At 31.0% G+C, this 19,982-nt stretch overlaps 4 protein-coding genes across 4 annotated transcripts in view; 2 read left to right on the top strand and 2 right to left on the bottom strand.

The window, feature by feature from the left end:
- Window positions 1-19,982, bottom strand: part of LOC143914760 (uncharacterized) — a 1,424,209-nt gene that overhangs the window by 636,621 nt on the left and 767,606 nt on the right. The gene's annotated exons all lie outside the window — the stretch shown is intronic.
- Window positions 80-1,755, top strand: LOC143914056 (uncharacterized). Its single transcript, XM_077434147.1, has 3 exons — window positions 80-91; window positions 1,172-1,321; window positions 1,540-1,755. The coding sequence occupies exons 1-3, from the start codon at window positions 80-82 to the stop codon at window positions 1,753-1,755; spliced, it is 378 nt and encodes a 125-aa protein (XP_077290273.1).
- On the top strand, window positions 10,178-10,994 carry LOC143914340 (uncharacterized). The gene has a single exon (XM_077434528.1). It carries the CDS (start codon window positions 10,239-10,241, stop codon window positions 10,821-10,823), a length of 585 nt encoding a protein of 194 aa, XP_077290654.1. The 5' UTR covers window positions 10,178-10,238; the 3' UTR covers window positions 10,824-10,994.
- LOC143914339 (uncharacterized) lies at window positions 11,219-13,701 on the bottom strand. The gene is made up of 2 exons (XM_077434527.1): window positions 13,560-13,701; window positions 11,219-13,489 (listed from the first exon to the last, which is right to left on the bottom strand). Exons 1-2 carry the CDS (start codon window positions 13,569-13,571, stop codon window positions 12,665-12,667), a joined length of 837 nt encoding a protein of 278 aa, XP_077290653.1. The 5' UTR covers window positions 13,572-13,701; the 3' UTR covers window positions 11,219-12,664.

Here is a 19,982-nt window from a genome sequence, read left to right as displayed (position 1 = left end):
CTATATAAGCTGACCAGATCGTTCATTCAAGCACATTCTAGCTTCTTGGCAAGAACGTAAACAACCAAACTAATCCAAAATGTTCAAGCTGGTGAGTGCTATCGTTTCGAAAGGATTGTGACTCTCCACTGCATCTAGTTATCTCGATTCCCAATTCTATTCCAACTTTTTGACATTTCTCTATTGAATCGTTTAAATTTTAGTTTGAAAACGTTGAAAATATATCTTGATAGATACCACTGATTATAAAAAAGAAACTTCAAACAAAAAATTAGGGATTCCTTCTTTTCAAAAAAAATTTGGAATAATCTACCTAGTAAACAGGTGAATTATTGTAATCTGAACCTTTTTAAAAATTAGCTTGATTATTTCCATAAAGCTAATGGGTTTCATAGTTCTTCTTCGACGATTAATTTATTTTTTGTCCCTCTAATATTGTTGTTTCTATTTGAATTTTAATATTTTATTTTTCTTTCTTCGTATTTTAAACAATTTTCTACACATTTTTTATTTGTTACTTTGTAATTTTCTAAATTCATTAAACAACCCCTTGAGTTTTAAAAAGTTTTTCAATCTGTATTTGTTTTTAGTAAACATATTTTGCTTCTCTTATTTGAACTAAAATTTTCAAAATTTCCTTAATTTAAAAAACGAGTAAACACATAATACAACTTGTATGTTTTAAAATCAATAATAGAATATTCCATGATAACTCTCATCAACATTATAAATACTGTACGTTACTTTCTTGCTCTCTGTGTTTATCATAAAAACACTTTTTTTGTTTCAATTCTTTCAGTCTATGTACATATGTATTTATGTATGTATGTACATTAAAAAATCTAATTATTATCACAAATCACCTGCGAAATTTGCCCTTAGAAACCCTTTTTTAATGTTCTCAAAATGAATAACTATAAACATATATTATAGCTTATTAAATATATAATATATATGTGTTAATAATCTTCCTTATTTTTTCATTTAATATTAAAAGACATATTGCTATAAAGTGCAATTTTAAGATTTTAACCGATTTCACTAATGTATGTAATATAAGATTTGAACTACTTTTATTTTTACCATAGTATTGAACACTTTCTATTTCTGCACTACATTCTATATTTTTCGAAATTATGCATAGCCATTACATGATAAATCTCTTTTTCAGATCGTACTTTCCGCCCTCGTGGCCGTGGCTGTTGCCAAACCAGAACCCCTTTTCGGTGCTCCCTTGGCCTACTCTGCACCGCTCGCCTACAGCTCACCAATCGTCAAAACTGCATTGCCCGTAGCCACCTCTTATGCCAACACCTACAAAGTAATTCTACAGTAGTGCTTAAAAGAAAAATAATATTACAATCAACATATCATACAACTCTTAGTAACCGATCTGTGCGGGCTTTTATGTTGGGTTTCATAACTTACTTGTCGTTGAAGTCTCTTATAGTTTTTCATACAAATTAGTATAGTTTTTCTTCCACTTGTACACAGAATTTAAATTTTATAATTTTTAACCAAACAAACATTTTTTTTCAGGTAGCCGTAAGAAGCCCGATTGTTGCTGCCGCTCCAGTCGCTTATGCTGCTCCAGCTTTTGCTCCAGCTGCCTACCACGCCCCAGCTTTCGCTCCAGCCGCCTACCATGCCCCAGCTTTCGCTCCAGCTGCCTATCATGCCCCAGCTTTTGCTCCAGCCGCCTACCCCGCTCCTTTAGCTTACTCTTCCCCTCTTTCTCACACTTACATCCACTAAGTAAATAAGCCAAATATTATCCCAAAAGATATTATGATTCACCTAAATTGAAAACAATTGCCAAAAATCAAAGACACTAAATAAGATCGATTCTTCGTTCCGGATGTGAACGAATGAAGCAATCTATAAATTTCAACTGTGCATTGCCATGTGTAAGTATGTATATTACATACAAAATGTGCAATTTGACAAATTCCTATTTATTAAATAAAAACTTTTGTACCATATTTTTTTTCTTTTATTTTTTTATAATATAATTGCCAGTTGTACACTTTATAAACGTCTGGAATTTTCAGGTGACAAAACTCCAATAAAAAACACCAAGAACAATATCGAATTCAATAAAAAATGATGATTTTTGAAGCCATCTATGTATATGTACACTTAAAAGCTCATTTAAGTCCATAAAGAGCCATCTCTTAACTTCAAATTAAACTAAATTGGTCAACAATTTTTTTTTCTTTATATTGGTATATAAAGATACAGGAAAATACAACAATCATCATGATACTTAAATATTTTATATAAAAAATTGACTAAATTGACAATTTGGGCATTGGTGCGTAAATAATCATTTACTTTTCACTATTTCATTACAAATCCAAAACAATTTATTTTTTCAAAGCGTTTTTTTGAAATATCAAGAAAAACCATTTTTTATACAAAAAAAATCTTTTTTCGTGGTCTGATATTAAAATTACAAATTTAATCAAATAATTCAAATTATATTAAAGCCTCTATTTAACCGATCATTAAAAAATTCACATTTTTATGAGTAAAAAAAACATTTGGTAGGTTAAAATAATGGATTGATCAGTGAATATAATAAATGATCAGTTTTTATTGATCAGTTGCTATGTGATCAGTTACTTATCAATGGAATGATAAGTATTTAAATAATATGAGCAGTAATTAAACCAAAATGATCAGATTAAAAAATAAATTATCAATTATTAAATTAAACGAACAGTTTTACGCATTTTGACAGATGAAGTAGAGCCAATGTTGCCATATCGTATAGTTTTTGGTAGTGTACTCTCCACCCGCGTGCGTTTCTTTGTTTACGCCGGACCACGCGTTGATAAAATCTGACATTCACTGGTGTTTTGATTTCTTACTTTTCTCTTGGACTTTGAATTCGTTTTTCAACTGGCTTTCTATCACTTGCTGACGCTACTGGCTTCTCGATTTTTGTTTTTTCCCTTGGACTGACTTTTTCTCGCATATGCGTTTGACCCGGCTTTAACAAATTGAACATCGTTCATAAACAAATATTGACCCCTCTCCGTTTTCAACCCCCTCAGTCCTCGCCCCTCGCTCGAGGTTCATTTCAGTCTAACTGCCTCGGTTCTCGCATGTCTGTTAAATTAATAAATACCAACCTTAACAACCTAATCTTAAATGAATAGAGCCAACCCTAACTTAACTTAACCTAACCTGACTCTTAAATAAATAAGTTTTGGCTGCTAAAATCTAGGATGGGCGACGCGCTATCATCCAACTGTCAACAATTATAATTTATTTGGTTTTATTTATCATTTACATTATTTATCTGATCACTTATTTAATTAATTACTGATCAAAAAAATGAATATTTACTGATCAAAAAAATGAATATTTACTGATCATTTATATTATTTAACTTATCACTTATTTAATAAATTACTGATCATTAATCTTAATTTTTAACTGATCATTTTTAACCCACCAAATAATTAGTTCCCTTATATTAATATCAGACTCCTAAAGAATCTTAATTACTCATTAAAATTTCGTACACATGTCAGATTTTAATGTATTTTTATTTTTTTATGTATGGCTGAAACTCAAAGGAAGCTGACCAGTAACAGCAATAAATTATATACGAGGAAATATTTCAGATAAAATTCAAATCACCCGACAAACACTTCTGTGCTTAATAGCGTGAAACGAATGAGTCACAGAAACGTTGCCTCTACAAATTATAATTATCAACGAGAAGGTAGTACCGGATTCCGACTTTTGCAAGTGATCGTAGAGTTGCTCGAATTGTAAAAACAGTCGTCCGAGAAGGAGACTTTATTTGTAGTAAAACAAAACCAGTTCGTGTAGGTATCACCGACAAGGACAATCAAGGTAAATTATTACAGGACACACTTCAATATTGGTTTTGTTTGCCGGTGAAATTGGAGCACAAAGCGTAAACAACCCGGTAGTCGAAATAGAAATGGAAATGTCACAATAGCAGCTTTTATATGTACCATACTTATATTATATAAATATAATATAGAATTGTCTAAATTTTGTTATAAATTCTAAAGCATGTCCAATTGAGGAGTAGTAACAAAAAGGTCGGGTGAATTTTCACGGTCATTTTACCGCTGTTGTTTGACAGGTTCTTTGTATAAAAAGTGAAAGGACACAAAGGCGCTTTACAGAAAGCCTTAAATTAGTTAAATCAATTTTTTTAGTGAGCAGATAATATAATGATTATCTACCAAATAACAATAGTAGCGATTTCAATCGTAATAAAACATAATGATATTTTAAACGTATAATAGCCCGCCTACACTTACATACTTAAATATATAATGATATATAATTATTCAAAGTTGATTTCATTGTAAATAGGTTTTTGGCTCTTTTTCCTATTATGCTGTACATTAAAATTAGAATAATATAATACTATGATTACTAACAAAATTAAATTAAAATTGTAAAATAGAAAATGATCAGTAGATCAGTAGCTATTAAAATAGATATTAGATGTATTGTGAACATAATTTAGTAATAATAAAAAGCATTTAAAAATCAAAATCGGTTTCAATGAAATTTATCAGAACTTAAACTGTGAAATAAATTTTTAGTATTTTATTCTTAATATTTTTTTTCATTCACATGATATTTAAATATTTCATTAAAAGAATTACTCAAAATATTTAAATGTTGATGAAAACATGCCTGATTATACATAATTCATGAAATTCATTTATTTTTTCAGATTTTTTTATGTTAAAAAATAGGATAGATACTTAAGAAAACAACTATTATTTTCAAAATAATGACGGAAACATTAAAAAAACGACGATTTTTTTGTAAAAGCCGTTTTTGCCATTCAAATATTATAAGCGTGGCGCGCTTTGTATCTTTTGGAATGCTTTTTATTATTAGTTTCTGACAAAACATCGACTTTTAATTCTCGTTAATCAGTCAAAATTACATATTATTATGAACGGCAAAAGATTGAGCATTTCATTTATATAGTAAAATATCAATACTATTCTAAAAAAAAGGACATGAAAAAACCCCACTTTTTAGAAATTTATGTTAAAATAAATCGAATGGTTCCAGGCATGTCAATGTTTAAAAACATTTTTTTTCTATTTAACGTTCCCTTGATACAATGCAAGTTTTCCATTAGATCCAAATCTAAATTTTTAGCTCCAACCTAGTGTGTACATATGTACATATGTATGATTGTATGTGTGTAAAAGTAACATTTAATGTATTTGTGCCAAATTAAATGCTTAAATTACACAATAGAAGGTTAAATTAAGTTTGTTTTGAGGTCATGAATCCAATCAAACGAATATATGTACATATTAGGAACTGAAATAGGAACATAAAAAAAGCGTACTCTTTGTGACAACGATAATATTAACCACATAAAATTTGCATTGAAAAATTACATCATCATATTACAATTATATTTTTTTATAAGATATAAAATACATACGGATCAAAAGTTGTTTAACCGAATAATAAATTATGAACATAATTTATATTAAATAGTATATAAACATATTCAGAAACGAGCTAGATTTATGCGATACGGTGTAAACAGGATTCATTTTGTTTTTTTTTTCTATTTCTAAGTTATCTTGTTTTTTATTATTTGCTCTTTTTGAGTAATCAGACTCCTCGATTCCATCTCTTGTGCCGATAGAGTCTAATAATTTAAATAATAAATATATTACATCTTAAAGATACACTTCAGTTATAAAATGAATACTAAATTTAAACCAGCCATAAACTGAAATTAAGAATCTTTAATTGACGATTCGAGAACAGAAAAAAATGTATCGTCTATTTTTAATTGGTTATATGCCAATGTTTGCGAATATATAGCCCTTGATGTTATAGACAACTTCCGCTTACAATCAGCAACATAATGGGCGTGCCTCAGGCACCGTGACATTGAACACGTTAACGTGAACCCGCTCGTAATAAAAATAATATTATAATAAAAAATCTATTGCACATTTCATTCGCACGCGTTCTTATCATTAGGAGTGCAAAAGAGACGCAAGTATTCGACGATTTAAAATCGATCGATTGCGCCACGAATACGGCCTTGCTGTGTTTTCAACGCACAGTGGCGTAACAGATTATCTGTTATTAATAAATTTATTTTTTTTGTTTGTTAGAAGTATACTTGTTTTCGCTTTCGCATCGTGCAAGAATGCGGACCAAATCGTAATCTTTTTTGATTTATTCGCGATTTTGATTATTATTTACATTCTCAACGCACAATTGTTTTCACTATTATAAACAAATTTAAGCGCCAGTAGCCCGTTTTATAATATGGTATTAAAATTAATGCAATTTTTCTGTTTTAATATATTCAAAAATAATTAAAAACAAAACAAACGGAAACTCGATTTTTTTAACATACATAAAATTAAAATCAGAATTTGTGTATTATATACATACATACATACATTTATACATATGTACTTCAGAATAGATTTTTGTCCGAAAAATGATAATATTAACCACATGCCTGCGTGCAAGTTAACCTTTCCAGAGTGCCTTGGTACTCCTTATACAGTACACTATCGATTATCCGGGCTAATTCTGGGGAGGGCGGGCACGGATAATTGAAAAACACGGATAATCCGAATCTTCAAATTTTGACTTGGTTTCGAGTATAAAATCATATTAACAACACAAATTTTTGATTCACAATTTTAATACTCATTTATTAAGAAAAGCGTTTATAGTTAAGCAGATGTGTGGCCGTTAGTACCTATAGTTAGTACTACTGTTGCCAAAATATAAAAAAAATCTAGTCAACCAGCCAGACGAAGCATTGAAGTTGTCTACTAATCCTAATGTAAAAACTTGGCTGTTTCCATACAAAAACTTTTTTATGTTTTATAATTTTCTTTTTGTGTACCATAGTGACGACTTGGAGCTAATGTGTAAAGTCACTATGGCGAAATTGTATAAAAATAAATAAATCACGACAAACATATGAACGACAAAAAAATCAAGTTCACGACAATTTACCCGACAGAAATCGTCTTTGCACGACAAATTTTTGAGTACTAGCAACTTCATCCTATTCGTTTGATATTTCGATCAACCTATGCTTAACACTTTTAGCTTTTGTTTTCTTGGCTCTTAAATGAGGATTAAATGAAGAACTAAAAAAATCCATCAAATGTATGAAAGAATACAAATTTTTCAAACAAATCAATCGAAACAATATATACAGTAATGATTTTTCTAACAATTTCCTATTAAAAGTTTCTAATATTGTATTTATTAAGATTTATGCAAATTTCATTTTTGTTACTGGCAATTTCTTTTATAAAGTTTTTTGTATGATTAATTAAATAATCATATTTGCCTGGCAAAATATTTTAACCGATTATGTCGTTATGATACACCAAAAGTTATACAAACATGTTGTTTTCAAAATATTAACAAATGTCTCTATAATACATAATTATAAATATCTTATATGTATATGGACGTTCGGAACAATATTGTTTTGCTCAAAATCTGAGAATACGTAATATAATATACAATTCTATCCACTACACGCCCACTTTGTCTCGTATTAACATAAAACAATGGCATTACAGCTATTTTAATAATACTTATGTATATGCATATCCACTACATCCACACTGAATAACGGAATTCATTTAAAAATCGCAATCACACCCGACGATAATTTCTATTGTGAAATACGAAAGTCAATGCGGTGTCGTTGAAATGCGCAATGTCTCGATGATAATAAACAGGCATAAAATAGTATGATCTGAATGCTAAAACGATTCACATTTTTAAACGTGACCTGCGATGCTATTTAGGTCAACATTGGCCGATGCAATTGCGCGCAATGGCATCGGCTAATGTTGAAAAGGTGCATCTAATATTCTAATGCAATCTAACGGCGGTCGTTGGTTAAATCGATGAATCATTATTTTCCATACATGTTATATTTACTTTCAAAAAAAATTCCCGTATAAGAGTTTCAAAATTATGTACTTTATGTTATTATATATATACTGACATAAAATCAAAATTTAAACTTTGATCCCTATACCACTTCCCACTTGATTGCATATTGCACTTTTGCAATTACAACTGCTCTGTAATCTAATGTCATTCGTTGCCAATGACTTACGAATACAATTGCAACGCCCATTTTACATAATACATATTCGATCTGTGCTAGCTAGTACATAACTAATAACCTAAATCTAAACTAACCTTCTAACACTTCTGTATATGACATTTTGACTATAATATTATCGTTTGGTTTTATTTTACGCATAACGTAATTCAGAAGGCAATCTGATTCTTTGTAATATTTGTGTAGTATAACAACAATATGACCGTCCGAAAAGTTACGCAACCTACGTAGATTCATATTAGATACGAAATGTTCAACAATGGAATCCGGCAGCCGTGTTATCTATTATATTATATTTTGAATAAACAAGTCTTGCATTTGACCTGAAACACGTTCTGTATATATGTTGTTAATTTATTACAGTCAGAATCAGGAACTTTCAATAGGTATTGTGTTGAAAGAACAAAGGTTTTAATACAAAACAATTAAATCAATTCGCAATTATGTTCAACTTCCATAATCTTCTACATGTTATTTTATGGTGTTTTATTCCCTTTAAATTACGCGGTAATTTAAAAGGAATCTACATATGAACCTTTCCAAAGACATGGATCTCAATAGTGAAAGTTTTTGAATTTAAAAAAATGTTCATTCTACGTAATGTTTAATATACCCTATTTTGACATGTATTATTATATTCTTTCTTTAAAACTTACCTTTTAATTTTATATGATTTTTATTGTGTCTTATGATTTTGAATGAGATCCGTTATGAAGGATCTCGAAATATATGTTTGTATTATTTATTTAAAAAAAAACATTTAATAATGGTAGATATATGATTAAAGTTTAAGTTTGGACCATTGTAATATTACAGGAGTCCCTAATGCGCCTCGATGGTCGAAAAAATACAGAGGAAAGAAAAAATAAAAATATATGCATATACATACATATGTACATACACAGACAAAAATACATTTGTACATAATCATAAAAAACAATAGCATCTGCTATTATTTTATAACAATTATTATAAAATAATAGCAGATAATGTAAAAATATCAAATAATAAATCCAGAACCAATATATGTATGCATGTATGTATATATAAAAACTAGCCGTAAATACAAAATATCCCTTCGAGGCCCAAACGGAAGAGAGAAGATCGAAAAAGGGATATACATTTGTACATGTTTATTATTAAGAAAAATGATCAAACAATAGAAGATTTAAAGCGAGAAAAGGAACAGGAATAAAAAGGATCAATATGAGAGGGAATTTATGTATTTATTTATGAAAATTGGGCGTAGAGAAGTCTTACATATACAAATAATGTGTCAAAAAAAGTATGATTCTATGTTTGTATGTAGTTGTTATAAGATAAATTAACAAAATAAATAAAATTAAACAATGGGGATCTTTCACTTCATAGTAAGACAATGTTATCTACATAGTTTTGAAAATTTGATGATTTTTTATGCACATATGTACATATAATTGAAATGATAAATAAACAAAATGATATAAACCTTTTCATTTTAGTTTTCATATGCTTGATGGAAGTCTAATTTACATATATACATCATACAGAAAGTTCTCATTTGAACTTTTGTTGCCAAATTTTTGGGCAAAGTTGCCATTTTTGAACCCACATACATACTACATACAAGTTAGTCTAAATGTACTTTTAACTAATTATTTTATGCATAGCAAATACATTATGCATTTAAAAATAATCAAAATGGGGACTAATTAATGCTCATTCCTCAACATATTAAAAACAAAATGCAAATCAACAAGGGCAAACAAAACTTTCTCATCGTGTGACGGAAAAGTAAATACTTCGAGGCCTGTCTCACACTGTTGTAAATAGGATACAGGAAAATTGTGCCTAATCGGTCGAAATCGAGCACCGTATAACTATCTCGTTCGGTTCTCAAGGAAATGCCACCGGACACACCGTTCCTAGCATCGGGTCATTATTACGTTCTCCGTTTTTGCACGCTCTTGTTCTTGTTATTGCATATTGCACTTCAGTATAAATAAGGCTAACAGCCAAGGGATCGACATCAGTCAACCGCAACAGTCGGTACTTCAAGTCGAGTAGCTAAACTTAAAACACAACACAGACCACGATGTTCAAGTTGGTGGTGTTGTCCGCACTCCTGGCCCTCGCAGTTGCCAAACCATCCCTCCATGGAGCTTACCTGGCTCCAGCCCTTCACTCAGCATACATCGCCCCAGCTGCTGTATCTCACCAATCCAGAGTAGACATCCACCGCAACCACGCTGTCTTGGCTCCATTGGCTTATGGACACCATGCCGCTCTTGCCCATGCTCCACTTGCCGTAGCTCACCATGCTCCTCTCGCTCTGGCTCATCATACTCCAGCTGTCGTCCTCGGTGCCCACGGTGTACCATTGGAAACCGCTGATGTCGTAGCAGCTAAAGCACTTCATTTCCAGGCTCACGCTCTGGCCAATCATCATTATCTCCACAAGAGATCTTTGTTGGCTTCCCCTCTCGCTTACACCACTATCGCTGTTGGTCCTTCTGCCGTGTCTCATCAATCTCGCGTTGATGTACACTCATCTCCTTTGGTACATGCTTATGCTGCTCCAGTGGTTTCTCATTATGCTGCTGCTCCCCTCCTCTCTCATTATGCTGCTCCTTACCATGGTGTTTTGGGACACCGTACTTATGGAGTCCACGCATGGTAATTTTCAAAAACAACTGTGAATTTTCAACAGAGAAACGGATTGAAAGCTTATCGCGTATGCGATGAACTTTTCGGTTTTGGACTCGACGACTGATTGTAATTTTTTTTGGATTTTTTTTATATAAATAATTAAAGAAGAAAGAATGTAAATAATCGAATAAAACTTTTTAAACACGATATTGTTGTTTTCTTCATTGTTATTTTATTGTTTCTTCAATTTCAGAATATGATTGTGAATCAGTATAGCAAAAAAAAAACAGAACCAATAATCAATTTTATTAATATAATATTTTATATAATAATTATTTACTTGAAACTTTTCATAAATTCTAATTCTGACATAGCAAATTTCAATAATAATACAATTAACAAATTTTTCTTTTATTTCCTTTTATTCCCAAATAGCTTTATTTAAAATATGATCTAAAGTTTCGTGTTCTTTAACTATTAAGAATACGTATATACTTCTATAAAAGACAATATATATACATACGTATGTACATATATGCATACATAAAATTAAATTTAAAATATCAGTAAATTTCTTACATTATTTAAAAATGAATTAAAACATTATAACGACAGCATTTTTTAAATATAAATTTCCTAATACTATTAAATATAATACATTGCAAATATGTATTTAATATGGCAGACCAGAAAAGCTTAAAATTAATTTGCTAAATCTCTACATATGTATGTATATTTTAATCAAAAAAATACATGTACATACATACATATATTTTAATACCTATCTAAATTTCTAAAGTCTATACATATGCATGTACAAACATATGTTTAGTTATTTGTCTTATTTTCTGTTATTTGTGCTTTTTCTGTATAATTTCATAATTTAATAGAAAAAACAGAATTCTGTTGTGTACTCACTTGACTTATAAAAGCTGTCACATTAGTAAAAGTAAAGCAAATACAAGTTCGTATGATACATACATACATATATATGTATGTGTGTGGGCTTGTTATTGGACCAACAGCAATGACAATCACTTTTAATCGATATGAATTATTGTAATTTGTCGGGTGGAATAAATATTAAAAAAACAACAACATCACATCGTTGATCTATATCCAATAACGATGTAAATTTAGATAAAAAAAACATCAATAGCCATGCGAAAAAAAATACGTGGGCAAATCCGGTTGAGTGTGGCATTGATACAATATGTCTCCATGTTATCCTTCACAGCATATCCTTCTTCTCGTTACGAATATTGGCAATAATTAATTCGACTTGTTATTTTAGGCAAGCCGTATTTTTAAATAATTGTATATTTTTAAATTTGGAATATAATTATAAAAACATTCAAATCGAATATTTTTTTGGGAGTTTATAAAGTGAAGTGTATGTAGGTATTCCGCCATCTAGCGTGATTGTGATACAAACTTACGCATGTACATACATAGATGCATTTTAAATGCCAATTTGTTACAAAACTTTGCGTTTAAATATAGATTGTATCTGAATGCTTAAAATTACATTAAAAATTATGCAAGTTTTTTCGTGAAAGTGTATAAAATTTCGTTTGAAACGCAATCGTACATACAAGCGCTTACGCACGACCGCATACACAACTACATCTGTGTGCATCGTTTGTAATAATAATGTATGCGCATAATTTATTTATTATGGAATACGCGTTTAAGGTCGCATGCAAATTTTCCTCCACGGTAAATTTTGACCAATGAAAATAGGTGGACAATGAATGATAGAAAAAAATCTCGTATAAATTTTCATCTCGATTTATTTAAATATTTTGCATGTTCGGATTTTATGTCTTTTTTTTTGGTTTTCAGTAAAAAAAGTCTTTTGTAGTTTATAAATTACCATTGTTCGACGACGGGAGCGGCAACGAGTCCAGCTGAGTTGACGATTCCGTGGGTGGAATAAGAGGAAAGACCAATGGGGGAAGCAAGACGAGCGGCTACTACTTGGGAAGCGATGGGGGCGGCAATTGGGGCACCATAAGCTTCGACAGCTGGGGCAGCTACGATAGCTGAGGATACAGCTGGGCCAGAAACGACAGCTCTGGAATCATGGACAACAGTGCTAGACTGGCTGGAGATGGAGGTTGGTACAGATCCGACAACAGCTGAGGAAACAACTGGAGCAGAGTAAGCTTGGACGGCTGGAGCAGAGTAAGCTTGGACGGCTGGAGCAGAGTAAGCTTGAACGGCTACTGGAGCAGAGTAAGCTTGGATGGCTGGGGCAGCGAGTACTTGAGCAGAATAAGCTTGGACTGCTGGTGCAGAGTAAGCTTGAATGGCTGGAGCAGCGAGTACTTGACCAGAATAAGCTTGGACTGCTGGTGCAGAGTAAGCTTGAAGGGCTGGAGCAGCGAGTACTTGACCAGAATAAGCTTGGACTGCTGGAGCAGAGTAAGCTTGAATGGCTGGAGCAGCGAGTACTTGAGCAGAGTAAGCTTGGACAGCTGGAGCAGCAACTACGGCTCTAGCGTCATGTACAACAGAGCTGGATTGGCTGGAGATGGATGTTGGTACTGATCCGACGACAGCTGAGGAAACCAAAGGAGCCGAGATGACTGAGCGAGCTCCCAAGTAAGCTACAGATGGGCCGGAGTAAGCCAAAGGTGCGATGACACCGCTCGGAGCAGCTACCGAGACAGCCAAAAGGGCAGACAACACCACCTAAAATCAAAACATAATTAGAAGATCACCTAAATTTAGCAATCGGAAGTGTATGATGCGATGTACTGACCAGTTTGAACATTTTGGTCTGTATTGTTTATTGTCTGACTGGGTAAGTCACTACAATAATGTCTCTGAGAAGACTGATGTCACGGTTATCCTCCGCACTGCTTAAATACCCGGTCGACTCTCGTCCAGTTGGTCTTTCCGGCAATCGGAATACGCCGCTACGTTATGACGACATATCATAGCAAAATTTCTGACTTTTTTTTTGCAAGTCGATGGCAAAAAAAAATTCGCCAGGTCGCCCGGTTGCGTTTTCCTTCTTTTTATTCGCGTTTTGGTTCGCCTACGCCCCTGCGTCAATAACCTTGCCCCGTTGGACGGCTCTGCATTATCGGTTGACATTTAAAGCTTAAGCAGGATTCGGTTTGATATGTTTCCCTTAAGTAGGCGATTCCAAAACTTTCAATATTCTGATTTGGATTTTATAAATATGTATTCAAATAACTTTAGACTTGCATATGTAAAATTACACATAAAATATTTGATTATGGTCAGAGTAGATTAATCATCTTACAATCACTTTATTTTATATGTTGCCTTGAATTGCATATGTCAACTTCATACGTCAAAAGACTTTTTATTAATATTGAACTTGAAAGTACAAAATTCATAAACAGTCATGTTCGAAAAAAATTTCCTGCCGATTGGAGGCGAATTATCATAATCTCATTAAATTGTATTAAAGATATGTATGTTTTATTGACTTTTTTCAATCTCTCAATCTCTCAACAAACTCAAAAATAAAAATTGTTGAATAATCAAATATTTTTATATATGTTTAAGCTTGCAAAGTTGCAAAATATCTGAATATTTATATTCATATATAATATATGAATGTACGTATAAGTACTTACATATACAAGTATAATATACTAAGGAAAATTTTTCCAATTTTCTCAAAGAGAAAAATTCGCTTAATGAATTTGCATCAAATTTTTTAACGTATTTTTAAATACTCCGAAGTACTTTTAACGTTATAAATATTCAAGCAATAATAAAATATAAGCAAACAAATTTGCAAAATTAAATACATCTATATATATCAGCGTGGACAAACTCAAAAATAAAAATTGTTGAATAATCAAATATTTAAACTTAAATATTAAAGTTGCAAAATTTCTGAATATTTATAATCATACATATGTATATATGAACATATAAGTATGTACTTACATATACAAGTATAATATAAAGATGAAAATTTGTCCATTTTACTCAAAGAGAAAAATTGCATTAATGAATTTGCATAAAATTTGTGTACGTATTTTTAAATACACCAAAGTACTTTTAACGTCAATTGAAATAAAATTAAAATAAATATGACAATGTTAATTTTTCATACATTCCTTCCAACCTTAATTGTAATAATTCCAATTTATTAACTAAATGATAAAATGGTTTAATTATATACGGATTATAATATATGTATGTGTATACAAAGTCGAGTACTTAAGCTGATTTAAAATATTATATAATAATAATTTAAACTGATAAATTTTCATCTTAATACCCTCATATTTAGATTTAAGGCACATATGTACATGCTGAATCGTACTGCACGAAATGCCAAGGTAGACTCCAGCTGGTATGGACGTAAATCGTGTTATTGTAAATTTATTTTGACAAGTTTTTCCTGCATTTCTTTAAATATGAGAATCACCGTTATCGATCATATCAAATCTATTTCAATACATGGATAAAATATCACCGAAAACACTCCAGGGAGTGATGAAAAACGCGTGACGCGTACCACTTTGTGTGTGTCTACGCCCTTATTTTTTTTAATCTATACCACGAAGGCCTAATAAGTAGCCTCAGTGTGCTTTCCTGGTCAGAAACATTGTACATTTGATACAAGTATTATACAAAGTAAATACATATCAATTAAAACCCACAGAGACATCTATGGTCAAATTTTTAAATTTGCAGCACTTTTAAACAATTCAGTGTAATTCAGAAAATACATATCAATTAACATTCACAGATACATTAATGGTCAGATTTGTAAATTTTCAGCATTTTATACAATTCAGCGAAATTCGAAATTGCTGAAAATTCGAGATTTGCCAGAAAATGGGTAAGGTCGCCAATTTGATGGAACCGTTTCAATGAAAATCAGATAAATTCACAAACTCTGATAGGAAAAGATTGACCTGGAGTCACAAATCCAAGGTCTGGCCAACAGAAACCAGTGGGATTTGAACCCGTGACCAATTATTTAAAGCATTATATGCTTAACACTAGTCTATTCTGCTGGTTATTGAAATTGACATGTACATATACTTACGTTCTATATAGTTTAAAAAGCTCACATATATTTTTGAGATTTTAAAACACGTACATACATACATATGTATATAAAATATAGACTGATATTGTTATTTCCTCTCATAAGAATAGACAGAATAAAGTTTTTAAAAACTGTTTTTGTTTTATAAAAAAAAAGTTTTTTAAAAACATGCCTCTTCTATAATTTGTATATAAAATTATTATTTTGAATAAAAATACCAATAATTTTATTTTACTACCGCCATCTATGTTTAAAACTAAAAACTGGATAAACGTCAGGCACTTTTCAGAAATTCAAATTTCAAACGCGTCTAAAACGAATTTTTTTTCTCCATCGTAATGACGGAGCATAAATTTACTTATACTGATGACCAAAATGAGCAATATGGCAAAGTATGAAAACGATCGGATAAGTGGCAAATTTTTTCCTGAATTGTAATTGTAAGTGAAGCTAAAAGGAGGTATGTAAAAATGGTTGTTTCAATACCTAAAAAATATTTTTATGGAAAAAAATTCACATTTCAACAATTAAATTTTATCATCTTTGCAATCTCAATAGACACCTTGAATAATATTTCATATAAAACACATTCATTGACCGTCAAAAATAAATTAAGATTGTGAAAGATTAGTCAGATTTTTAAATAGCATATTATTTGTAGATTTAAAAGAAAAATTTATTCACATTGCATATGTTACTGACAAAATTTGAATACAGAAATATTCCAAAAATAATACTATTTTGACAATCAAATTCACAATGGCCATTCTTTGTGTTTTCCAATGCGTACAAAACATGTCACTATACGTACGACAAATGAATATACGCAGACAAATTAAAATTTCTATAGCTCGTAATTTAAATTTGTCGCAAGTTCGAAGTCCAATTGCGACCGACAGAATGTTTCGCATGCTCGATATTTGCTATATTGAAAAAATCATACGCCAAATTAGGTTTGGAAATGACTGATTTAAACCTTCAAACAGCATGCCATTGGCGCATGATACGAATACACACATCGTGTATAAGATTATATTATATACTACGTATCGACTTTGTCCGAAGACAAACCTGTCCTAGGAGCTTTTCCGCATATCAGTTATATTTATGTATTTCGGACCTCAAACGTACACCAGTAATTTACACGCCTAAATTATTGTCGATAAACTCAAAAATAGCAGTGTGAAATTGCGGCAATTTAAATTTGCATTAGGCAGCGTCGGAGATTTGCATTCGCATAGAGAGCTTTTCAAGCACGAAAATCAAACGAATTCGCTAATGTTATATACGAAATATATACACCCAAAGGTGCAGATTTTATTGTATTAATAAAATATATATTTAAAGTTTTTTTTGCATTTTTATCATAAAAGAGATAAGCGTATATGTACATATATGTAACCTTCAGATTCCATTTGATCTAATTTCGTCATACTATAATTTAATTCAGTCCGCGTTTTAAATAGTTTCCACGTATAGATCGTTTTATTAATAGAAAAATTCATTCGACAGCTATTTTGATATTTAAATTATATTAGTATTAGGGCGACCATATTTCCCAGGATACAAAGCGTGACGCCCCGTAAAAAAATTCTCCCCCCCCCTGCATAAAAAATGTATTGCGCATCCAAAAAAAATATAATTTCATTATTAATTATTGAATTAATACAAATCATTAATATTGCAAATCTATTATGATTTTTTTCAGAATATAAAATTTTTCTACATATATGTACAAGGAAAATAGAAAGAAGATATTAACGCAACATTTAGTGTTCATGCGCTGCAGGTTGATTTTTTTTGTTCTGAAATATGTAAAATTAACAAATAAAATGATCCAAAATGATATTCTCGGTTTCTATTAATTGCAAAAATTATGTGCAGCTGAAAATTTTGATTTCTTCTTTTTTTAAGTAATATAAATATTACCAGAACGTACATTTCTTTAAAAGAAGGAAATGAAACTTTGTAGATAAATAGTTAAATATAATATTATATTGTATATTACAGTTATTTAAAAATAATTATGATGAAAAAGATAGCATCAAGTGCATCTTTTTCAGATAGCATCTTTCTTTAATTTTATAATAGTTTTTAATTTTCATGCTATTTTTTATGAATATATTGTATGTAAATCAATATTAATATAATAGTATTTGTGTTTGGGAAACAATTTAATTTGGAAAAACAAGTAAAAAAAATATGGAAATAAAAACATTATCGTGAAAATAAAATAAATATTCTGTCCATCAGTGAAACAATTTTACAAATATGATAGTGTTCACCCCGTCATTTTTGCAAAGCACGTAAAAAACGGGACTGTCCCAGTCAAATCGGGACCTATGGTCACCCTAATTAATATATATATATATATATATATATATATATATATATATATATATATATATATATATATATATATATATATATATATACACCAGCAGTCACATAAAACGGAACGCTTGTGAATTTTACGACTTCGAGGCCATTAAAGGATTATCCCTTTATGTGTAGGGTTTTTAACGACCAAATATTCTAAATATGATTGTTTTCTAAGATTTGAGTTCAGTTTAGTGTGGGTTTTCGAGGAGAAAGCATCAAATTCGAATTTTAACACGTCAACATGAAAAAACGAGCTCAGTTATCATTGCAGAAGAGTGTAAAAATCGCAACATGGGCGAGTTCAGGATTTTCCTTTCGGTCAATTTCCAAGAAAATGGGATGTTCTATATCGACTGTTTCGAGAATACTGGAAAAAAAAGAGAATCTGGAAGTTTTGATCGTAAGAAGGGGACCGGACCGAAAAGATGCACATCGGAGACGCAAGACCGTGTAATAACCAGATTATCTTTACAGCAGCGATTCAAAACTGCTGTAGAAATAAGAACAGATGTATCTTCACAATTTTCCATGGAAATCAGCGACTCAACAGTAAGAAGGCGGCTCAGAGAAGCTGGACTGTACGGTCGGAAAGCTGCAAAAAAAACACTACTAACCAAGAGAATGAAAAACAATCGATTGGAATGGGCGAAAGCACATGAAAATTGGAGTCCATCAGATTGGCAACGAGTGATACTTTCCGACGAATCAAAGTTTAACCTCTATAGTCCTGATGGTTTTCCGTATGTCCGAAGGAAAGTTGGCGAAAGGTAAAGTGAAAATTGTACCCTTAAAACTGTTAAGTATCCTCCAAGTCAAATGTTCTGGGGATGCTTTTCGTACCATAACATTGGACAATTGGAGTTTCTACAAGGTGCCATCGATGGAAAAAAATATAAAAAAATTTTAGAAGAAAGCTTTGTCCCATCGATGGAAAACCACCTTTCATATTCCGATGATATAATTTTTCAAGATGACTCTGCCCCTTGTCATCGAGCTAAATTGGTGAGTATTCATTTTATTTGATAGCATTGAATATAAATTATAAAATTTCAATCAAAAAACTGAATTTTTTATTTTACTTTTTTTTAGGTTCGGGACTATTTACAAGAAATGGGTGTAAAGACACTACCATGGCCTGGCAATAGTCCCGATTTAAATCCAATCGAAAATTTATGGATGTGTATCAAGTACAGGATAAGTAAGAACAATGTTACTACTCTTAAATCGTTGAAAGAAATAATAGAAAAGATATGGTACGAAGACCTCCCAATCGAAAATTTAAAAACTTTAGTAGATTCTATGGCAAACCGAATAAAAAAAGTTATAAAATCGAAAGGAGCCGATACAAAATATTAATTTCTTTTTTATAAGCTGTAAATAATAATATGTGACTGTAATAAAATTAAAAATGTATATGTATAGTGCTATTTTCATTTCAAATTTCATTTAACCGTGAAGTCAACGCACGGTCGTAAAATCTACCCTCCATTAAATTTCTCCCCAACTCATTTTTATCACCTTTTTTTTTCACGTTTGGTGTTACACGAATGCACTATGGTACAACCTATCATTTAAATGACTTTCGGTTTTGGTTTTATATAAGATTACCGAAATTTCACGCAAAAACATGTTTCGCTTAAGCGTTCCGTTTTATGTGACTGCTGCGTATATATATAAAATAAAATAAAATAAATATTAAGTGATTCTTTTTTTACATTTCAACACAATGATAAAATTTTGCTCAAATTCAAATGT

This window comes from Arctopsyche grandis, chromosome 7 (genome assembly GCF_051622035.1).
Source record: "Arctopsyche grandis isolate Sample6627 chromosome 7, ASM5162203v2, whole genome shotgun sequence".
Taxonomy (NCBI): domain Eukaryota; kingdom Metazoa; phylum Arthropoda; class Insecta; order Trichoptera; family Hydropsychidae; genus Arctopsyche; species Arctopsyche grandis.
Note: the sequence above shows the minus strand (reverse complement) of the source record. Positions and strands in the feature narration are given on the sequence as shown.

Coding starts and splice junctions, on each gene's coding strand:
- LOC143914056 (XM_077434147.1), top strand. Junction 1,322..1,539: donor CTTATGCCAACACCTACAAA/GTAATTCTACAG, acceptor ATTTTTTTTCAG/GTAGCCGTAAGAAGCCCGAT.
- LOC143914340 (XM_077434528.1), top strand. CDS start 10,239: ATGTTCAAGTTGGTGGTGTTGTCCGCACTCCTGGCCCTCGCAGTTGCC.